The sequence below is a fragment of the Ambystoma mexicanum genome, chromosome 1p (genome assembly GCF_040938575.1).
Source record: "Ambystoma mexicanum isolate Mex_15411 chromosome 1p, UKY_AmexF1_1, whole genome shotgun sequence".
Lineage (NCBI taxonomy): Eukaryota > Metazoa > Chordata > Amphibia > Caudata > Ambystomatidae > Ambystoma > Ambystoma mexicanum.
In genome coordinates this window covers 1,084,586,532-1,084,610,000 of record NC_090921.1, presented here as the reverse complement: position 1 = coordinate 1,084,610,000, position 23,469 = coordinate 1,084,586,532, and the positions used below count along the sequence as shown (strand labels likewise).

At 47.2% G+C, this 23,469-nt stretch overlaps 1 protein-coding gene across 7 annotated transcripts in view; it reads left to right on the top strand.

Moving 5' to 3' along the window:
- USP21 (ubiquitin specific peptidase 21) overlaps positions 1 to 23,469 on the top strand; it is a 1,008,218-nt gene that overhangs the window by 603,743 nt on the left and 381,006 nt on the right. For all 7 annotated transcript variants that reach the window (XM_069604671.1, XM_069604661.1, XM_069604666.1 and 4 more), the window contains one exon: positions 11,053 to 11,117. In XM_069604671.1, the coding sequence (XP_069460772.1) occupies positions 11,053 to 11,117 (65 nt within the window). The remainder of the gene's footprint in view (positions 1 to 11,052; positions 11,118 to 23,469) is intronic.

Below are 23,469 nucleotides of genomic sequence, written 5' to 3'. Positions count from 1 at the left end.
CAATTCGACCTAAACCGGTCCAGATGGCCTACACAATCAGATGCTTAAGGCAAATCCACATGAATGGGCATTGATCCTGGACAAGATTTATCGCCAAGTGTTGTTATCATGTATGGTTCAATTATCGTAGAAAACCTCTACTATAATCCCAATCTTTAAAAAAGGCGACCGTAGTCTTCCCCAGAATTATCGCCCAATAGCCTTACTGGACGCACCAGGCAAAATCTTTACAAAATTGATCTTACAAGATCAAGATGGACACAAAAACATCAGTTGCGTGATCCTCATCAGACAGGGTTTGTGGCTGGCATGGGCACCAACATGAATCCACTCTGCCTTAATGCCATCAAAGCCCAATGCCAGTCGACAAAACGGACAGTTTTCTTTGCTTTCATAGATCTATCAAATATTGGCTAATGCAGAAGTCTCCATTGAGCTGCTCCTCACCAACCCTGACAAGGCAAAAACCAAGATATGAGACATACTGGATTAACACAAGAGAATCATGTCTCCAGTCTAGGGACGCTGATGTGTGCAGGTTTCCCCAGAAAAAAAGTCTGCACTCTACCACCATATTTGGTTAGAATACCATCCCCAAAATATCGTGCAGGCATACTACGCCTGTAATTCAATTTATGGATCACAAAAGACCGACAGGCTAAACGCAAACAGCTGCATCATCATCACATTTCTGTTGTTTCTGTATGAAACACGCTGTACCGGAAACTTTATTTCATGTGATCTCGGAATGTGTTGCATTGACAGACCTTAGAGTGATTCATTTCTTGAGACACTGCAAATTTCTAGGGCAATTGGAAATTGACCAATGTTAGTCTACCATCTTGAGCTCCTCTTATACACCAATTCAAGTTGGAACAATTAACTTCTTGCTAAGGTTGCATTTACACACATTGGTGGACTCCAACATCAAGAATCCATGAACTGTAAGTCATCATTGTAAATGAAGATGATGTAGAATATAACTCTTTTAAAAATGTTTTTATTTTCCTTTACTGGTTTTTTCTCCTTTTGAACTGTTTAACTTATGTATTTAAAATGGGTTGATATTGTGATACGTTTGTGTACACATTTTGAAAGGTTGATTTAATTCAGCTGAATCAAATAAAAAAAATATGTAGTAGCTGGTGGAGGTTGCAGCTCTTTGGCCCCCGATTGTGTTTTGTTACCCCATCCAGCTATCACATAAAGCAAAAGTAAACCTGACATTTGCAATATATACAAAAAATCAACATTGCCATAACACTCTGTATTGCATAGTCACGGGGCTCAATACAATAGCTTTAAACTTCAACTTGGGAATATTCAACAACAATGAAAAGCATAACTAAATAGCATACAGTACAGATGTTCTTAATCGGTTCCTAATCACCACGCTAGCGTATCGGCATACAGTTCTCCTCCAGCCTTCAGCTCCTGCCCCTCTCTGCTCCTTCACTTCTCGATTCCAGACAGCATTCCCAGTTCGCTCTCTGCGTCTGACAAAATTTGGACTGGGACTGTGAAGGGATCCCCTGCTGGACTCAACCACACATTCTCCCTTCTGCTCTCCCAACTCCTGCTCTGCCTGCTCTCTCAGCAGTCTCATTTCATACACCTGTGTTGTATCAATAGACTGCCGGTGTGTGGTCAGGGCTGGGTTTGCCTGACCGTCAATACTTCAATTAATACATCAATACTTCAATTAATAGGACATGCATGTTCTTTAGTCCTGAAAAGAGTCAAGTCGAGTCTGGTGTAAGTGGTCATTATTAAATGTCGGACCCTGCCTGACTCCGTTAGTGGAAGTTTGTTGTACAGTAGGTTTTCCTTACTTTCCCCATGTTGTTTCTATGGGTTATCCTCACTACTCTCGGCTGCCTCTTCTTCCCAGTATTAGTCGGAAATGGGGATGGGGAGATGGAATGGGATTGGAAAATATCCCTTGAAGGCTGAGGAAGGGGGAATACCATGTATCGCCCTTGGGTATTCTCCCAATCCCCATGACCCTCCACTCAGTATACTCCCCCTCTCCTATTCCCCCCCTCCCTTGTCCACCCCCAGGGTCAGGATCCAAAAGCGATGGCCCTTCCATGGCCACCTGAACAGAGGATCCGGGGGAGAAGGTGGGAGAACACTGTCCAGTTTCTCACAATACACTCATGTTGCTTTTGCATGTAGCTCAGCAATGTGCTGTATAAAGACATGTCGATGCTGGCTGTGCCAATAAATGCCAGTATTCCTATGCAAGATCACTCATGTTTACTTTACATGTTATGCGCTAATGGCTAAAACCTGCCCATTCTAGATGCAGCAATATATGCAAGCATCCCAAGGAAGTATACACTGAAGTTGGATTTGCCACTGAGGTACTAATGTAATTGTAAGAAAACATGTAATTCTTTCCCCTCATCACCTTGCCCGTCCATACCCTCACCATATTCGCTGCTGGGCCACAAATATCTGCACACTCACGACAACACTGTCACACACCCACACTCACCTGCATGCACACACGCACACACAGTTTTGTACGCTTACCAGCATATTGCCTGCCATCTCATCTCCAGATTCTCGATCTGGGTGTCCCATTTCGGGAATGGTGTTGCAGTAGTTAACAGGCCCATAGCTTCCATCATTTATTGGGGTGTGGTGGTGAGGTGCAGGAGGGGAAATGTATGTAGAGGCATAAAGCTGCAGGGGTGGGGGTACCAGTAGAGCATCTTCATTAGACCTGCGCAATGATTTTGGAAATCTCTAATCCTCAAAAAAATCAAATCAAGTTGGTGTCAGACGTGCACCTGCACTTCATCATTCCTTGCCCACAGCCGCCAGCCACCACATGATTAAGCTATGTAGTGCTGTTCTAAGTGGAACTGGAAGATTTCAGTTTTCATTGAATTCTAGTGCAAACATTCATCTTTTACCCTAAGGAAGAAACATGAGGGCTGTCACTGTAGAATTGTGCTCTAAAAGAGACTGATGGGAAGAGCTATGAAAACGTGCCTGGGGTGGTGTCATCAGGGCTGAGTTTTCTCTTTTATAATCGCAAAGCTAATTTGTTATATGCTCCGGTCCTGACTAATGTCTCTCTTTTTTTTATTGAAACTTGGCATGATTAGGAATAGTCAATTGTCCGGGCAGAGAGCACATGATGATGGGGCATATTTATTTTCTCCAACTGGCAGTGTTTGCAGAATCAAAAAAACTTTGAACGTTTATTTATTTTGTGTTTTGTAAAATTTCACATGTATACAGGATTCTTCAAAGCGGAAAGAGAAGGGAGGGACCAGGAAAGAAATGGGAAATGGAGAAGGAGAAAGCGTAAAGGGGAGAGTGAATGAATATCTTAGTCCTTCGTTACGTGAGGTAGAAAGTTACCTTTTTTTGGTAGAAAGCCAATGATGTATTTTCTTGAGAAGCCGAGCAGCCCTGCAAGGGGCTGAACTGCGAAACACCTCATGAAGAGGTGCACGCCTCGCTATCCAGAAGGCCTGAAGGGCCTCCCAGCCCAGGCTGAAGGACTTGGTAATCAAGAGAGGATTAAAAGACCCAGTGAGAATAGGCAAACTGCTGATCAGCTGCAGAAAATACAAATTGTAAATCATTGTTGTATCGAAAAAGAAATGTGTTTGGGAAACAAATCAGTTCTAGCGGCAGCTGAATCTTGTGAACTGTACTCTGAACTGTATCAGCAGAACAGGCATGAGGTAAAGAGAGAGATCCAAAGACATAATTGGGTCGGGGTCAGAGACCAGCCAAGTATAGTGGGCGTCAACTTAATTAGGCAGAGTTTGTTATTTAAGTTAATAGGGGTAAGTAGAGCATAGGATAGAATGGGTTTGGACGGAGGATGACATTTTTGTAAGACAGCCTGACGAACACTGGTTTATTGTTTTCTTTTTAGCTTGGGGAACATCACCACCCTCATAGTTTGAAGGGCTAGAAGAGGCATTCTTTTTCCTTTAATAAACCTCTAAGTTCAACCATGTCCTCTGGTCCCTCTCCTATGTCTGACATATCACAGGAAATGGACTTGGAGACCATGTACTTGCTCTTAGTGCCTAGCAGTGATGCATTTAGCACTTTTTGTGGAATAAATGTATTCTCGCTCATTTCGTTTGTATGTAACCCTTAACAAAGATTCTTTTAATGGACACAGAAATTATACGTTTCCCTCACCCCTTTGAGCTGATCATTCAAAGAGATAAGTGTCTAGTGAGTGTTTAGGAACACAGCACTCATTCCAATCAGCACCTTTGTGACCTTTCAGAGGAGAATAATAACTAGACAAACAAAGCTTCTAGTTCTGTGTAAATACATCTAGTTGATAATATAATGGGCTCCAAAACTTCTCTTCCTCTTTACAAAGGGGAAAGCTATGGCAGGCTAGAGACAATCTGTGAGATATATTGTTGCTTCCTATTATTTAAGGACAAATTAGGAGTAAAGAGCATGAAAGTCTGACACCGAGAATGTTCCTCAGGGCAGATGACAATAGTTGGGCTACGCAGGGAAGCACAATGTCTGTCTAACACCTGCCAGTAGTATGAATGTATTTCATATTGGTGTCATACAGTGTCTCACACACACACAAATATATGCATTCTTTAACCTACTCTATATATCTCAACTCCCACATCATCCTTCAGAATGGCTACAGACTTAGAAAATCTAAATTTATGGAGTGAGATAAAATAGTTTCTATACATTTCATATGGCTGTTTCAAATGGATTGTGTCTGCCCACGTATTCCTCATCTTAGATATTGGTATCATCCGCCTTGCTGCTTCGGGAAAAAGAATTCCACACCAGACGGTGCTGTGCTCGATGTCATGGCGTCTGTCCCTCGAGGGCTGCCGTAGAGTGAACGTCATCTGTAGTATAAATAGCTCAAGCCGCGCTTGTTGGCTTCAGTTCAGTGTTTTTGAAAGCTTTCGCTTCATGTGTATGAAAACGGTGCTTAAGTCTTTTGAGATGTCATCATCATCTAATCCTTCTACTCCTAAAACTGGCTTAAAAAAATGCCAGAATTGCGGGAAGAAAATGTCTATAACTGATCCCCATCAAGTTTGCCTCCGGTGCCTGGGTAGCGACCATAGAGTTGACGACTCCGGTTCCTGTCAAGCTATGATGGGTAAAGCTCTCAAGGAATGACTAGGTAAATTGGCGGTGGGGGAGGAATCTTCGAAGGCCTCTTCTAAGAAAAAGAAAAACACAGTGAAGTCTAGGGAATCGTCCCGGCGTAAGTCGAAATCTAGATCAAGAAGTCTGTCAAGAAAATCTTTGTCTTCTTCGAAGAAGAGACGTCACCAATCTCCCTCATCTTCTTCTGTGTCCTCTCATACAGAGGTTATCAATTGTCCATCTAAGCATGATTACCCTAGAAAATGGGAGGCTTTTAGAGCCTCAATGATGTGAATCTTAGAGAACGCAGCCCGACCCCCTCGAAGAAATCGCGTGAAGACCATGCTTCAGGTCATTCTACGGATGACAGAGGAAAGTCAGTGTCTAAACGCTCTAAATCCGTCGAGAAATCGTTGAGGGTGTTGTCAAGAGAAAGCTCTCCGATACCTCATAAAAAGAGCAAGACAGGCCTACCGGTGCATGAACCGAAGGCGACACCAGACAAAATGACGTCATGTTCCAAACCTTCATTGAAGCCTGTGTCGAGGGTTTCCTCGACACCTCTGTCGAAGACTTCCTCGACACCAGTATCAAAGGTGGCATAAACGCCTTCGTTGACGACGCCTCCATCTAAAGCTCCTTCGACCTTATCGAAGCCAGGGTCGACAGCATCAACGCCTTTGTCGAGGACAACGTTAATTCCGGCACCATTATCAATGCCATTGTCGAAACCAAGGTTGATGCCTTCACAATCCACGGGTAAAATGTATACCCATGTACCAAGAAAAGAGTTTTAACTTTATGGCTGCTATTTATGACGAAGAAGACTCCTCCTCGGAGGAGACTTCCCCTTTTGGGGTAAGATATTGTACAAAGAACGTTCCGGAGGAACTGATTGACCCCGAGTCAAAAATGTCTGACCTCTATGACGGTCTCCAAACAGCTAGTGGTATAGACACGTCACCTGAGTTGGAATTTGACAAACCTGACCCAGCTGATCATGCTGATTCAGTATAGAAATATTATGAATAGGGTGGCAGAGTTAATGGGCTGGAACATAAATTCACCCACCTACGAAAAGGATGACATAACGGACATTCTTAGTTAAGGTCCTCAAAGATCCTGTTCTTCCTTTTCATACAGCACTTCAGAGGAAAGTTATGGCTGCATGGGAAACCTCAGAATCTGGACCAGCAGTAAACAAAAATGTTACTACAAAATATAGACCCTCATCCTCTGATCCAGAGTATTTAACTAAGCATCCTACACCGGAAAGCTTAGTGGTCCAGGCAGCTACATCCACCAGACAATCTGCGTATCCCTCTATTCTCCCAGATAGGGATCATAAGAGAATTGATGCCTGGTCTCGCAAGATTTTTTTCTTCGAACAGTATGGCTTTAAAGTCAACAAATGTGACTCGCAGCCTTGCAAGGTTTACATACACCCTGTGGGACTGTATTAGTGTGGTGGCTGAGCACATTCCTGAGGGTGAGGAATGTGACGGATTCCTGGCAATTGTAAAAGATGGGAAGGAGGCTATGGGGGAATGCCTCCAGTCAGGACTGGAGGTCCATGGCTTCTAGCACAGTGCTACGCAGGTTTGCGTGGCTGAGCAAGTCGGGCTTTGCAACGGATGTGCAAGCCAGATTACTCAATATGCCATTTGACTGCTTGAGGTTGTTAGGCAGCAAGGCAAATGAAAGCTTGGAGAAGCTGCAGACCTCTAAGTCGGCGGCTAAATCACTTAGCGCCTCCATACGTCAACCTCAGCAACACTCCTACTCAGGCTCATCTTCCTGGATGGGTTTTCCCTTTCGTTTATTTTCCTCATTTGGAAGAGTAAGAGGACAGGCCAGTCAAAGAGGACAAAGAAAATGTCCTCGTAGTGGACGAGGAAAGGGTGCTAGATCAGCCCCAACTGTCCCCTCAGTCCCTGCTGCAGCCGCCTCTAAGCCACTCTGAGGCCTTGACCCACAAGACCCTGGTGGGAGGCAGGATCTCTCAGCATCTGAACAAATGGCAGAGCATTACTTCAGATGCTTGGGCACTGGAAACAGTGGCTCAAGGTTACTGCCTTCCTTTTCCGAAAAGGCCTCGGGACCATCCACCGGGATACAGATGTCAAAATTCCAGATCAGCTCCTGTTGCAGGAATTTTTAACCCTGCTGGAGAAAGGTGCGATAGAACATGAACCTTTAGCGGAGAGGAACAAGTGTTGGTATTCCCCTTACTTTCTCATCCCAAAGAAGGACGAAGGATTGAGACCCATCTCGGAATTAAGAAATTGGAACAGATTCCTTAGGAAGGACAAGTTCAAGATGGTTACCCTTTCTCTGATCCTTCAGGCTCTCCAACTCCAAGACTGGTTGGTATCATTGGACCTTCAGGATGCTTACTTTCATGTGCCAATCCATCTCGAGCACAGGAAGTACCTGAGGTTCCCGCTTGGCGATTCTCACTATCAGTTTTGAGTTCTGCCATTCGGGCTGACCTCTGCCCCGAGGGTTTTCACCAAGCTGATGGTGGTAGTGGCAGCGAGTCTCAGGAGAGGGGGGGATTCACGTCTACCCTTACCTAGACGATTGGCTGATCAGGGCTCGTTCACCCGAGCAAGCCCAGGAACATCTCAGCATCACCTGCCACTCCCTGCACAGACTGGGCTTCTCCCTCAATTACAAGAAGTCCCATATGATACCATTCCAAAGACTCCAGTTCATCGGAGCGGTCTTGGATATTTCCTCAGGGAAAGCCTCGCTTCCCGAGGTGAGAGCTCTACACATTCAGCAGATGGTAACAAAATTCCAGAATGCCCAACATCTTCCGGCCTTCGATTTTTTGAGGTTGCCCAGCTTCATGGCATCCTGCATTTTCCTGGTGCCAGAAGCCTGGTTGAGAATGAGATCCCTTCAATGGGCTCTCAGGACTCAATGGTCCCAATTTTCAGGGAATATGTCGGACCACCTGCAAGTTCTGAGGAGAGTTGCTAAAGACCTAGTTTGGTGGGCTTGCAAGGACAATATCCTCAAGGGAGAATCTTTGTGGCAACCATGGCCGGAGATAACAGTAGTGATGGACGCCCCACTCACGGGGTGGGGAGCCCACACCAACGATCTGACGATCAGCGGTCATTGGCCTCCATCGCAGTCCAAACTACACATCAACCTTTTGGAGCTCAGGGCAATCAAACTAGCGCTGAAGGCCTTTCTGCCCTCTGTACGGGGAAAGAATATCCTGATAATGACGGAAAACACAGTGGCCATGTACTACCTCAACAAGAGAGGAGGTGTAGGGTCACTACCACTGTGCAGAGAGACAATGCAGCGCTGGTTCACGGTAATACAAGAAGGAATCTCTCTGTCTGCAGTTTACCTAGCCAGAAAGAAAAACACGGCGGCGGATGCTCTTAGCAGGCAGAGCACAGTCTCCCACAAGTGGGAACTAGCTCAGGAAGTCCTTCAGGAGATCTTCACACTTTGGGGAACCCCTCAAGTGGATCTGTTCACGACCAACCTCAATCGGAAGTGCGATCAGTACTGCTCAAGGGAATTTCCCCCAAGATGAGGTCTAGGGGACGTGTTTGTAGTGGACTGGGAATTTCCACTCATGTACGCGTTTCCTACAGTCCCTGTGATTCCTCATGTAATCAGGAGGTTGAGAAAGTTCAGGAAAACCATGATCTTAACTGCCCCAATTGGGCCAGGAGGACATGGTACCCGGATCTTCTGGACATGCCCATCTGCCCTCCAATACGTCTTCCACAAAGAGAGGATCTTCTCTCGTAAGAGGAAGGTCGGGTTCCAGAGGTCAGGACACTCAGCCTTCATGCATGGTTTCTGAGAGGTTGAGCTATAAGGATTGGGACCTCCCGGACGACGTAATGGAGATTTTGGTTTCGGCCAGAAGGCCAGCAACCAAATCCTTGTACCGGTGTCATTGGAACAAGTTCAGTAACTGGTGCAAGGATAAGAATGTGGATCCATTGATATGCGGTACACCTATGGTACTTTCTTTCCTATTACATTTAGCCAATCTGGGGCTCCCGATTGGTACAATAAAAGGATACCTAGCAGCGCTTTCTATTTTTAAGCGCTCCTCGGAAGAGGTGTCTTACTTCAAAATTCCTTTGATTGTGCAGTTTTTAAAGGGTCTCACTAACGTGTACCCTCCAGTCCCTTTTAAAGTCTCCGTTTGGGATCTAAATTTAGTAATAAAATTCCTTCCATGCATTCCTTTCAAGCCTTTGCATTCTTGTCCGCTAAGGCTTCTCACTTTGAAGACAATCCTACTAGTGGCTATTACATCATCCCGCAGGGTGAGAGAGTTACAGGCTCTCTTGTAATCCTCCTCACACCATCTTCCATAAAGACAAAGTTATAGTTAAAGTCAAACCTTAATTTCTTCCAAAAATAGTCTGACTTTCACCTGTGTCAAAAGATCACATTGCCATCTTTCTATCCTACCCCTCATGAAAGGAAGGACGAAGAAAGACTCCACAGGCTGGACCCAAAAAGGGCTCTCCGCTTTTATATTTCTAGACTTGCAAAATTTAGGCAAAGTAACCAACTTTTCATTGGATATACCGGCCACAAATTGGGCCTGGCAGTAACAAAACAGACCTTATCCAGATGGGTAACTCTGGCAATTGCTGAATGTTACAGGCTGGCTGGTAAAGAACCTCCAGATAGGCTAAGGGCTCATTCTAATAGTGGTGTCCCGGTGCAAGACATTTGTGCAGCGGCCACCTGGTCGTCTATGCACACTTTTGTGAAACACTATTGTTTAGATTCAACCTCATTCCGAGGAGGTCTTTTTGCTAAGGCCGTTCTAATTATGGTCCATGAATAATTTAATTGGTACTCACTCCTCCAAATTCTCACTGCTATTGGAGTCTATCTACGATGAGGAATACGTGGGAGGACACAATCCATTCGAAGAACTAGTGACTTACCAACTGTAATGTTCTTTCGATTGGATGTTCCTCCCAAGTATTCCTCGTCGACCCTCCCAACGTACCCCGACGTACAGTTTACGTATTTTAGACTCGATGTTCCTTGAGAGCTTACGGTCTAAGGGTACGCCTGGTCAACTCCTCAGTTGAAGATATCGAAAAAACAGAACTGAAGCCAATGGGCACGGCTCGAGCTATTTATACTACGGATGATGTTGACTCTCGATGACAGCCCTCGAGGCACATCGACGCCATAACATCGAGCACAGCACCCTCTGGTGTGGAAACCTTTTTTCGAAAAAACAGCAAAGCTGATGATACGAATATCTAAGATGAAGAATACGTGGGAGGAAAATCCGATCGAAAGAACGTTACAGTTGGTAATTAACTTTTTATTCTGCATAAACAGAAAAATAGTGGGAACTTTTATTTGGTTACAAAACTGTATGAAAACAGCTCTTTGTGCTGGATACAATTTGTTCCAATCTGTTATTCTTGAGCAATCACAAGAAGTATGGAGTGGGTGAAACGACAGACCAGTGCCAAACTGCTTCTGAGGTTTACATTTGAATGTACCTTGTTATGGTAGTTACTTTCACGTGGTAACGTTTTTAATATTATCTTTAGTGATACCCTAAATGTAACTATGCACACAGGAAAAGATTAATACACATTTTCTTTTGTCTAATATAAAGCCGAGTTTTGCTTTTTACTAACCTTGAGAAAGCCACGCGATTGGCGAAACACAAGCACGTGCAAAGGTGTAGGTTAAGCATTATGATTTACTTCTGCACAAAAATAAACGTATTATTTAAAACTACTATCTGATGTAGACAATCTTTTGATTAACTCTGCTTTATATCCGACAAAAGAAGTTCATTATTAATCTTTTCCTGTGTGCATAGTTAGGTTTAGGGTCTCACTAAAGACAGAAAATTATGGGCTTCGTTCTGTTCATGGAACATTTCTTTCTTCCTAGTGATGATGAGAGAGCCAATCAGATGTGGAAACGGTACTTGGAGCGGGAAGACAGCAAAATAGTAGGTGAGACTGTGCATATTCTCTTGTAGATTATGGCCATAGCATTGTCTGTAAACCTCTAAATAAGAAAGCCTTTAATTTTAACTATTGTTTTTTCCAAGTCAAATTTCTCTTCAACCTGCTCACCCTTCACCCATTCTTGGTTGCTCCAGCATAACTTAACTTTTGGATGGGTGCTGCTCATATCTGCTCAGCATTTAGTCTACAGATTGAGTTGTGTGCATACATTTCTTCCCCTCACGTTAATTAGGACATGAACAAGGTGACTACAATGAAAATGCATAGTTTTTAGAGGACCTAGTTAATCAGCCATTGTATCTTTACCCTTGCTAATCTGTGTACTATTGTTTATAAATGATGTACGTAATCGTATGATAAATGTGCCCTTTGTACCTTGAAAAAGTTCTACTGGCGGATCTTAGCACTGGACTACAGGTAAGGCAAATCCAGCAAGCGGCTTTCTCAACTTGAAGAGTAGGTATTGAAAATTAGGTAAAGAAAAACTGTATCCTGTGTTTTAGGTCTGGTGCCAATTATCTGCTCTGTGATGCAGAACAAATTAATTGGGTTGAAAGTCTGTTTGAGTGGCAGACATTTTGAATGAGCAATATGAAATATGTTAGAGAGATGTATTGATACTTTAAAGAGTGTGTTTCTTGTCCATGTTGTGTGGTACATTTACGATTCATCTGTGTTCTGCATTACATAATTTCTGCGATTCCTATTGGGAGTTACTTGTATTATCAATTTGCCTTTGGTAGAATTCTGAAGAGAGAAGCAATGGCATCTGCAAACTTCAATGAAGTTTGCAGATGTCTTTAAACATTCTTTTGCTTATTAAATGGTAAATCATTTGCAAAGTTAGCTGGTGCTAAAGAGTTCACTGTGCACCTCTGACCTTACGGAAGCTTTTACACAATCATAACTAAGCCTCTCACTTAAGCGTTGGAGATAAAAGCTTGTAGACCAACTTTAATTGGATTAGAGAATGAGGTCCTTTGCATGTTGTCATCGGTCTGAGATAAAGGAGAAATATCCATATAACTCATGGGGTCAAATCTGGCTCCTGAGCATCTCCACAAATATATTATCTGTTCCAAAAAGGCATCCATGAGTTCAATATAAAAACTAAGAATATTAAAGACCTGTTCACTGTTGTCTGCACAGGTCAACGAAATTAGGTGGTGGGATGATACCTCACTATTCCTCGTGGCTGGCCTACAAAATAACTTGTTTATATCGTAGCATTCGCCAAATGGGCCAGTGGTCTGTCATGTGATTCCTTCCGATAGCCTGGTACGGCGGCTGCAGCAGTGGTGTGAAATGGTTGGGGCAGAATGATAGGTGAATCAGCTGCTTCTATCCTGTGTTTTGGCAAATGTTGGTGGCGAGCACCTGCCTCGGAAATGGGCAACTGACAACCCACCTGCAGTAGTGCGATCAAGCTTAGTCGGTGGGCCAAAAATGAGGTGTCTTCTCAAATTGCAGTGATGTGCTGAGCTTTGCTTCAGGGACAGTACCCTGCTGCACACCCCTTTCGGCCTCAGTGCAGATCTCTGCCCTAAACATTGCCTTCACTATGCTTCTCACTCTAGTAGTGCTCATCGCTGGTAATTTTAGCACAATGGGTTACTGTTGGTAACAATCTCTTTTCTTTCCCTTACATGCGGACTGGCGTGTCATGAGACAAGAACATTTTTATATTTATTGGCCATAAAACTGCAGCTTTCAGCTCACGCCAGCATTCTCATTTTATGAGGAGAAATCATGGTTTTTGTTTTACTGTACTTTATATTTAGATTGTTTTTTTATATTGACATAGCTTATCCATGCTTCGCTGTAACCCAATCAGAGTTTGGTCCATCAACAGGGTATCATCTGCATATGCAAGCCAGTTTATAGATAATCCCCAATTTTAGGGGGAAAACTATAGGTATCACGCGGAAAGCTACACCCATCTGACACATATGTTGCATAGGGTTTGGTGCAAGTGGAAAACCTTGCTTGAGTCCAAAGTTGGTATCTATTTCCTCCCTCCTGATTTAGATGCACCTGAACAACATTTCCACTGTATAACTCCTGGATAAAATATAATATCATAGGATCTAGATTTCTTCCTCTCAGATTTCACCACAGGATTTCTCTATCCACTGTGTCAAAAGCTCCTTTATAATCGATGAAGCAAATGTATAGAGGAAACATGAGTGCCCGGAGGCTGCCATAGCTAACTCCATTTGTAGCATGGAAAGCACTCTTCTTTTCTCCCCTGCTGCCTCATCTAACCACAGCATAGTTTTCCGTATACAGTCTCTTTCCATGCATTTTCATTGTTGTGTAACTAGAAATAAGATAATCGCTTAAGAACAGTCATTACATAGCCATGTGCTTGTACAAATATGAACAATTCTAACACATTTGAAGGCAGTCACATTCCCCATGGAACACCTGGGGGTGACTACTGCATGCCAATTAGAACATTGCAAATGGTTAAACAGAAGGGGCTGCACATGCTGAGGACTACAAACAAAGGATATTACACAAGAAGGCGAAGGAACCTTCCCTCAGGTGACCAGGGGATGGCAGCCGCTAACTGATCTTGACCCTGGGGGTCGCTATGAGGGAGAATGATATGGGGCGAGACAGCTTTGATGGAAGTGCCATGGCATCATCGGAGGAGACATGGTATCCCCCTTTTTCTTCTGGGCATATCAAACCCATTCCTAATGCCTTTATGGCGTATTGGTGCACCTCCCCTCTTCCACCTAGGAAGTGTTGAAAACACTTTCACCAAATCTCTATACAAACCATCAAAAACTGCCTTGCCTTTGAAAACCGCCCAAGAGCACATGCCGCGCTCTAGTTGTTTGGAGCACTTACCTACAGCAGGGAAATGTAAACAGCTGAAGCAGCTGACCAAGTAGAACTGCTGGTGGGAGAAGACTTCACCTCTCGGAAGCGACTGAGAGACTGAGGGACGAGAAGGCGTTCTGTGGAGCCAACCGGCTCAACAAGAAGGAAACCGGACTGTGAAAAATAATATGCAGCAGGGATGCCGTAAATCAAGAGAAGACTTTTGGGCATTTGCAGGAGTTCGGTCGATCCCACCTTACCGGAGGTCGGGAAGAAGTAGAGAGCCCAACAAGAGCTGCAAAGAGCAGAGAAACCAGGAAACCGAAGCAGCGAGCAGGACGCTGAACACTTACTGCCGGCTTACCATGGGAGAGACGAAATATGCCAGGAAGCATTGGTGAGTCCACAGAAGGGAAGAGGGGACACTGGGGCATATCGGCATACTTACCAAAAACCATTAATTAACAAAACAGCCCCATAAAGAATAGGTGCAAGTGAACACTGTTCTAAAAGTAGAAGAGTAATCCGAACAAGAGACTTAAAACGGGGTGAGTGTATTCATTAGAAATGTTTAAAAAATAGTATACCAGGTGGATACAATACCCGGAAAACTGCAGGTAAAAGACAATCAAAATTGTAAGTATGCACAAGGCCCACACAGGGATCCCTGATGGAAGAGAATATCACACAGTTGCAAGTGGGTTTACAGAAGCCCTGGAAGAAGAAAATACCAGGCAATTGTAAATGTGTTTAAGGAAGCCCTGTAGAAGAGGATACCAGGCAGTTACAAGTTTGTTCAGGAAAGCCCTGGCAGGAGAAGTATTCCAGGCAATCTAAAGGTGTGTTTGAAGGTTCACGACAGGGCATATGTAACAAAAGCCCTGCCACTAGAGTATACCAGGCAGTTTGAAAGTATACAGAGATCCCTATTTAAGAATGCCCTGGCAGGGTAGTATACCAAGCAAGTGCAAGTTGCAAGAGTGTTCATAAAAGAAAGTCCCTGGCAGGAGAGTATGCCAGGTGAATGCTAATTGTGAACATGTGTCTTTATGAGAAAGCCCTGAAAGGAAAGCATATCAAGCATTAAGATGTACAAAGTAAAAAAAGCAATGGATTCAAGAACTCCTGATCAGGAAAAGGCAGAGGAAATCTATTAAAAGAGAAAAGAAACCTTGCAGTACAGTACACCAGGTATCCTAACACGGCAAAATCCATGGCCAAGTTGTTTTTTGCAAAAGCCGTGTTAATGAGACCGATAATCCTGAATGGAAACCAAAGTGAAGAGAAATCCAGAACCATCCTTTTGGAACTTTTTGTGTTGAAGTTGAATTTTCTTTTTTTGAACATTTATACTTCACGTAAAGCCAAAGAGATTTTCCCTTTTCACCTTAGAGGAGTTTTATTAGAATGTGAGGGCCAGAATATAGCTTTGGACACAGAACGTTTTTCTTTGGACATTCTGACCACTGCTAGATCCTTAGTTTTGCTTTTAGGTAGGGCAACTCCTCTAGTGCATGGACAGAGAGGGATTTTTCCAACCTCTTTTATTTTAATAAGTCTTTGACCAAAACTATGAACCCCTTGTGTCTGAATTTCATTCCTGACTTTTCACAGGGGGAACTAGACAACACTTCACCTGGATTGGCCTTCCATGTTCAAATTATGCAGGTCCTCAAGAGTGGCCCAGATCTCAAAACCCCTGTCGTTGAGCCACTAACCATATCTGCAGGATCATCAAGCCTATGAGTAAATTGTGTACCCAGCACCAGATCTACTCTGTTCTGGGCATTTTGCCTGAACCTCTCCATCCGTGGGCAGGTCCACAGCACATGAAAGGAAGTAACCTCTTCCCTTGTGTAATCTTTGAGAAACCAGAAGGTGTCTTGCCCACTAGTCCCCAGGAATCTGTCATCCAGGTGGCCAGGACATGGCCATCACTTTTGGATCCAGCTCCTGGGGGTGGACCAGTGCAGGAGGATCACCCGTGTGAGGGGTCTTGTGGGAGTGGGACACCGAATGCTGAGAGGCTGTATCCCCTTCCGTGTAACACCTTTACCCCATCCTGCCAGGTAGGATATTTAGGAACGCTACCCCCGGACCCCTTTTTTACAACACAAAAACCTTCACATGGACAGCCAGCTATGAGAGAAAAGAGCAGTATACCTGACTTGTCCCAATACAGTGGTCAGACGAAGTCGGGCAATTACTGACCATCACACACACCTGACTTCCATTAAGCTTCCCCACACAGATAAAAGGCGGAGCACGAAAAGCACACTCTGAGTGAGGCAAAGCACACAAGGAAACAGCAGTTTCGAGACCTGAGCTGAACAAGAGAAGAAAGATGCCAAACAGAAGGAGATCGCAAGGAGGGAAGTTCCCTTGATCTTTTCGACAAGGAACCGCTGCTTTCCAGAAACCTCAAATGGAAAGCGTAAGACCAGGAAACAAGGCTAAAGAATCCTGCATTGTGTGTCAGTGATACCTGCCCCCCCCCGCGTCAATAATCAAGGCGGGGAGAAGCAGCATCCTCTGTGGTACCGACCTTGGCTCCAAGAACAAAGCAGCGTCAGTGAAATCCACGCCAGACGGATACAAGATCAGTCTGTGTTGAAGCAAAGGTTGCAAGCAGCAATGTTATATGGTGAGCGCTGGAACGAACATTGTTTAAACGCATGTGATCTGAGACGCAAGTAAAATAGAACTGCTGATGAGTGATTGAACTTTAAAAGCAAGATAAAATACCTTTGACAGAGCGGTCCGGCACAGCAAGGGTGCTCAATCGAAGGTCTCTGTAAGGTATCCAGCTGAAAAATGGCACAAGTGAAAGTGAAAAAAAGGTTGTATCTAGAAGAGAACGTGTATTTGTGACTTGAAGTGGTCCTGCAACGGGTCAAGCAAAATCCTGCACAGTCAAAAGTCTTCGATTTTGATGAAGTAGCGAAAGTTTGAAAAAGTCGATACATTCGTTCCGCACCCGACGGAAGGAGACCAATTGAAGGTTTTGTGTTAAAGTCAGTCTGAGCCCGGCGGAGGGGCACCCGGGGTGAACAGTAAATCACCCGAGAAGTTGTATATGTGAAATCCTAAGAAGAAAGTAACTTTAATGTTTGCCGTGTTGCATCAGGCCCTCTGAAATAAGAGACTTTGAATGGCAAAGAGACTTTGGCAGAGAAGGCCCTGATGTTTTGAACTTCATCTTTGTGCTAGAGCAGCCAGAGAATGTGCTAAGCTCGAGTGTGCTGCCTTGTCCCGTGCTGAAAACATGGTGAAGGGAAGCCAACTGCTTGAATATCCTGACATATAATTTCTTGAACACTTTTCTTTTGCATAACATAGTTTCCCACACTATTTGTATTTAGAAATAAGGATTGCCAATAGGTGTCAGTGTAGGCCCTTTTATTTTCATTTTTTTAAACTTAGTTTTTTTTTTAGTTTTCAAAATAAACATATTCAACATCAACATTGCCCCCTACTCCCTGACCCCCACCACTACCTGCCAGGCGAGAGTTCTTTCCGTTTCGTTGGTTCTGTAAGTTACATGTTGAATAGGTCCAAGATTCTGATCCTATGTGGGTACCATTGCTCCATATAGTCACTTTGGAGATATGTTAGGACTGTTCCCCAATCCTTCCAGAACTGTTCTTGATTTCCCTGAATCTTTTATGTTAACCATTCCATAGTGATATATGACCATACCTTCTGCAGCCAATCGAACATTGATGGTGGGGTTTGTTTCCATTTTTGTGCAATTGCAAGCCATGCTGTTATCAGGCGACCCGTCAAATTACGTTTTTGCACCTTCGACACGTCCCTGTCTCTGGGGTCCCACAATCCGCATAGCCAGATTTTTTCCTCCACGCGGGTTATGTCTTTAAGCATCGACTGCAGCTGGATTTGCACCTCGGACCAGAACCTTTTAATTCCGGGGCAGTCCCACCAAATGTGTTTCCAGTTCCCCACCTGTTTACAACCTCTCCAGCACATGTTTGATGTTTGCATATACATGGCGTTTAGTCTCTCCAGGGTATAGTGCCAGCGGACCATATTTTTACCCACATTTCTCTGATTTGTATTGCTCTAGTTAGTTTAGACATGACCATTGAGTTCTGGGAATTGTTTCTCATAGCGATTTTTCCAATTTTTTCATATATGATCATTGTATTTCCTCCTTTTGTGTATTTAAATGTTTGTACAGGACTGAGACGAGCTTTTTTGAGCCTGTGTGGGTCGTTATATACTGTTAAAAAAGGGTTTGCTTTCTGATCGCTGCTTGTCTAACGGTTGGGGACATCAGCCAATGTCTCAACTGGTTGTATATATATCTGTCTTTAGCTGTTAGACCCAGCAGGGCTTTGCAGTCCTCAAATGACCTATTTCTTTATCCTGGTACATAGCCTTGATTTGTGTACATCCCACAGTGTCCCACTTTCTGTATGCCCCTTTCTCTGCCAGGGGACAGGGGGATTCTGTGTTTACGAACATGGGTAGAAAGGGGGCTGGTGCTTCTGTTACTTTGCCTCTTTTTGTTGGTTCGTCCCATACATCTAGAGCCGCCCTCATCACCTTGCTAATACGTAGGTTTGGGTGTCTATGCTTTTTCTCTCTACATAGTATGTTTGACAGAGGTGCCAACGCCCTGTCCTGACTTGCCCAGATTTTATGTGCATCTGCCGGGACCCATTCCTTTAGAACCCACAGCTGGGCCGCATCGTAGTATTTACGAAAATGCAGAAGTGATAATCCCCCTATATGTTTTGATGCTGTGAGCACCGTTCTTGCCACTCTGAGGGGGATCTTTTCTTCCAGATATAAGCCACTATTGTTCTGGTCAGGGATTTAAAGAATGAGGAATTTGGGAGTTTGATCGGAGGCGCTCATTTTTATCGAAGTTATTCAACCCCACCATGAGATTGACAACGGGTTCCACCTGTCTGTATCCTGCTTTATTCTCTCCAGTAGTTGTGGATAGTTCTCCCCATATAGCTGACCCACTCGCGCAGTCGGGGTGATTCCTAGGTATTGAATCCCTCTGTCCGCGATCATCAGGGTCAGAGAGGTTGAGATTATTTTTCTCCAGCATGGGGTCTGGCATGGATTCACATGCTCATGAATATTCCCCGTCGTCAGGCTGGGAATCCTCGGTAAAGAAAAAACCAGTATCAGTTTCGTTTCTGATCTGTCTTTCGTAGTAATAACCAATCACTGGTCTCTGCGTTATACTGACCACAGCCAATGACTGCCCTCTACCTAAGCACCGCCTCTGGCAGCCATGTTCAGATTTTTACCGCACGTTCATGTGTTGGGATCCTCGTGCTATTGCTCTCGAGAGTTAGTGCTATTTTTTTCACGTTTTTTCTCAAAAACTTCGTTTTTTCGGTCAAAAGAGCCTCAAGCTCCACCGACTCTCCATCCGATCAACGGGGACCCGTTTCGGATTCGTCTGCGCCCCTCAAGGGTGAAGATTTTGTCGAGCTACGCTTTTGGAGGACTCCAGAAGTTTCTCAGGCCTGGTCATGGCCCAGGAGAAGGGAAGCTCGACGCCCGGAAAACTGTTCAGGGTCTGCCCTGGATGCCAGCTGCAGAACGTCTTCAAGGAGGACGAACACTCTTTTTGTCTTTATTGCCGACATGAGGACAAGACGCACGTGGAGAAGGACTGTGCGTTTTGCGGCAACATGTCGGAGCGGACCATGAAGGACCGCCATCAACGTCTCGCCAACTGGCTAGAAGGGAAGAGCCCGTCCGGCGAGAAGAAGAGGAAGAAATCCGAGCGGTCTTCTAAGACCTTTGAGGACGCCCCGGCGACGGGGGTCCAACATAAGGCCAAGCACCGCAAGTCCGCTGGCACCGGGAGCGCCGAACGGTCGGGCTCTACGGGCGCCAGGCATGACGCACCCTCCCCGCACCATCAACCACGAGCCAACGCTCTGGGTCGGGTAAGAGGAAGGCCGAGCACCCGGCGAAGCTCCTGGAGAGGCCCCGGTCGAGCTCAAAGGCGGAGGGGGAGCGAGGCAGTGTCCCCCCCCCTCAAGGATAAGGCGGTGAGCGCACCTAAGGTGGTGAAGGCCTTAATCCATCCGGCCAAGCCCTCTATCGAAACTGTCGCGGCGGCCCTGGCTCAGCCTGTGGAGGCTACACCAGTGGTGGCGACCTCGGGGCTCAGAGTCTCCCTGCCACCTCGGAGGGAGTCCTCTTTTGTGCCCATCGATAGGACCCCCGTGAAATCCCCCGTGGGGAAGAAAAAGGGGGGGCAGGGCGTCGTCGTAGATTCGGCCTCAACCTCGGAGGAGGAGCTGGTCGAGGTCTTAAGCCACGGCCTCGGCGTGGGAGAAGACCGGCCCGTCGGGATGGATCCCGACGCAGGTGATGACGACATCGTCGAGGGTACCGACGGGGCCCCTGATCGCCCGTCGGATTCCCCTCTGCCAGCGCCGCGAGACAACTCGGCGGCCATTTTGTTGGCTATACAGTCCTTATGCTCAGAGATAAGGACGAGACTACCGTTGCCGACGGAACCTCTCCCGTCGGGGGACCCAGAACCGGGACCTTCTGGTGTTCCCCCTACCAAGAAAAGAAGGATCCACCCTCCACCTCCTTTTCAGCCGTCGCGCCCCTTCCAGCCCTCCTCCCCGTCCACCCGAGGGGATGATACGGGGACTGACACGGCAGCGACGGGTACGGACGACGAGGCATACGACGAGGATGTACCGTCGTCGCCTCCCACTAGGGCTTCTCCGCCCGACGAGATTGGATCGTTCCACTCAATGATCGCCAGGGCATCCGAGCTTTTCCAACTCTGCCCTGAGGAGAAGAAGGAAGGTTTCCTTTATCAGCGGCGCGAGGCCAAGAGGAAGACGGTCCTCGCGGTGCCTCTATTGGACGACATTTGGGATGAGGGCCTCACCCTCCTCAAGAACCCTTCCACGACGCCAGCTAGAAGAGACCGGTACGAGAAAAAGTACCGGGTCCCGGACACGGCCCCCCTGTGCCTCCGGGCGCAGCCTACCCCGGACTCCGTCGTCTCCGCGGCGGCCAGGACAAAAGCGGGGGGGGGGTGCGGCCTCCACATCGACTTCCCCACCGGGCGGCGAGGGAAAGAAATTGGACGCTATGGGACGCAGAGTCATCTCGTCTGCAGCGACGACGATTAAAGCTGCCAACGCCTTGGCTATCGTGGCCCGATACGACAGGGAGCTCTGGTACAAACTGGCTCCCCTGCTGGACTTCTTGCCGGACGACAAGAGGGCAGAGGCCCTGGAGATCCTGCAGGAAGGGTGAGGTGGCTTCGGACCACGCCATTACCGTTGCGACGGACATCGCCGACACTGGGTTCCGCCAGTTGGGCAACGGCGTTTGCCTTAGGCGGCGTGGATGGCTCAAGGCTACGGACTTCCGTCAAGACGTTCAGACCAGAGTCCTGGACATGCCCTTCGATGGGAACAACCTGTTTGGGAAAACAGTGGACGATTCCCTTCAGGCCATTAAAGCGGACACCGAGACGGCCCGGACCCTTGGAGTTTTGCAACAACGACGGACGCCCTTTCGGAGCAGCGGAGGCAAGGGCGCCTCCAAAGGTTCCGGCGGCGGTTTCTCCTCCTACCGTCAAGCGGCCCGCTCGTCGTCTCAGGAGGCCTACAGAGGACGAGGCAAGTCTGGCGGACCCCGCCGTCGTCGCCAAGGACAAGGCGGTAAAGCCTCATCGAAGCAGGATTGAACCGGCCAGGGGGTCGGGCCCCCACCGAAGCACCCCGGTGGGAGGCCGGCTGGCGAGCTTCGTCAGTGTGTGGGAGTCCATCTCCACCGACCGTTGGGTGCTGGACGCCTTGGCCCGGGGCCACGCACTCGAGTTTCAAAGAAAGTGTCCGCGCGTCCCCCCCGTGGCCAGGAAAGAACTTCACGTCCCTCAACTTCTCCTGGAGGTGAAGGCGATGCTCAAGAAGGGCGCCATCGAACTCGTCCCAAAGAGGCTTCGGGGCTCCGGAGTCTACTCGAGATACTTCCTTGTGAAGAAGAAGACGGGGGTGATGGCGCCCCATCCTGGACCTGCGACGTCTGAACAGGTTCATCAAGGCGCAAAAGTTCCGGATGGTCACCCTCCAGCACGTCCTGGGTCAGCTGGAGGAAGGAGACTTCCTGTCGTCGTTGGATTTGGAGGATGCCTACTTCCATATTCCCATCCTGAAGGGGCACCGAAAATTCCTCAGGTTTGTGGTCCAAGGGCGTCATTACCAGTTCAAAGCCCTCCCCTTCGGACTACGGTCGGCACCCAGGGTGTTCACCAAGTGCCGCGCACCGGTGGCGGCTCAGCTGCGCCGCGAAGGGATCCACGTCTACCCCTACCTGGACGACTGGCTCATCCGAGCCAAGACAAGGAAGCTCGCCGTGGTTCACACGGCAAGGACCGTCCAACTTCTCACGGACTTGGGATTCTCCGTGAACTACGCCAAATCCCACCTGGTACCTGCGCAAGACGCTCTGTTTCTGGGAGCGAGGCTCAACACGGTGTCCCTTCTGGCCTCCCCGTCGGAGGAGAGGACCAGGACCATCCTGGGCAAGGTGCAGCGGATGTTGGTGGCCGACGCGGCCAAGGTGAGGTCCATCAAGTCCCTCCTCGGAATGATTGTCTTCCTGCATCTACCTCATTCCCATGTGCAGGCTCCGGATGCGCCCGTTGCAGGAGTTCCTGGACGCGCGCTGGATCCAAACGACGGGCAGCTTCGAGGAAAGGATCACACTCGACGAGAGTTTCCGACGAGCGATCCGGTGGTGGGGCACCCGCGCGCATCTGACGGCGGGCATGGACTTCCAGACCCCAGCCCACCAGGAGACAGTGACCACGGATGCCTCCCTGGAAGGGTGGGTGGGGAGCGCACACCGAAAATCTGCACGCAAGAGGCCTTTGGCTCCCGACGGAGAAATCCTTACATATCAACGTCCTGGAGCTCCGTGCAGTGTTTTGGGCCCTCAGGTCCTTCCTTCCGTCCCTCAAGGGCAAGGTGGTGAGGATCTTCACCGACAACACCACCACCATGTTTTACATCAGAAAACAGGGCGGAACCAGGTCCCCAGCACTGTCCAAGGAGGCGCAGGACCTGTGGCATTGGGCAGTCGCCCAAGGGATGTTTCTGGTGCCGTTTCATCTGGCAGGGATAAAAAACCCCATCGCCGACTCACTCAGCAGGGAGCTGCGCTCGTGCCACGAGTGGGAACTACGGCAGGATCTAGTGGATCGCCTCTTCCGACAGTGGGGCACACCCCAGATCGACCTGTTCGCGACGGCGACGAACTCCAAGTGCCGGAGGTTCGCCAGCAGGTTTCCCCAGGCGAGGAGCATGGGCGATGCTTTCTCGTTCCCCTGGGAGGGCCTGTTCCTCTACGCGTTCCCTCCTTTGCCACTGCTAATCCGGCTCGTCAACCAGCTCAAGAGGTCACGGTGCAGGATGATCCTCGTCGCACCTGCGTGGCCGAGGCAGATATGGTTCCCGGACCTTCTGGACTTGTC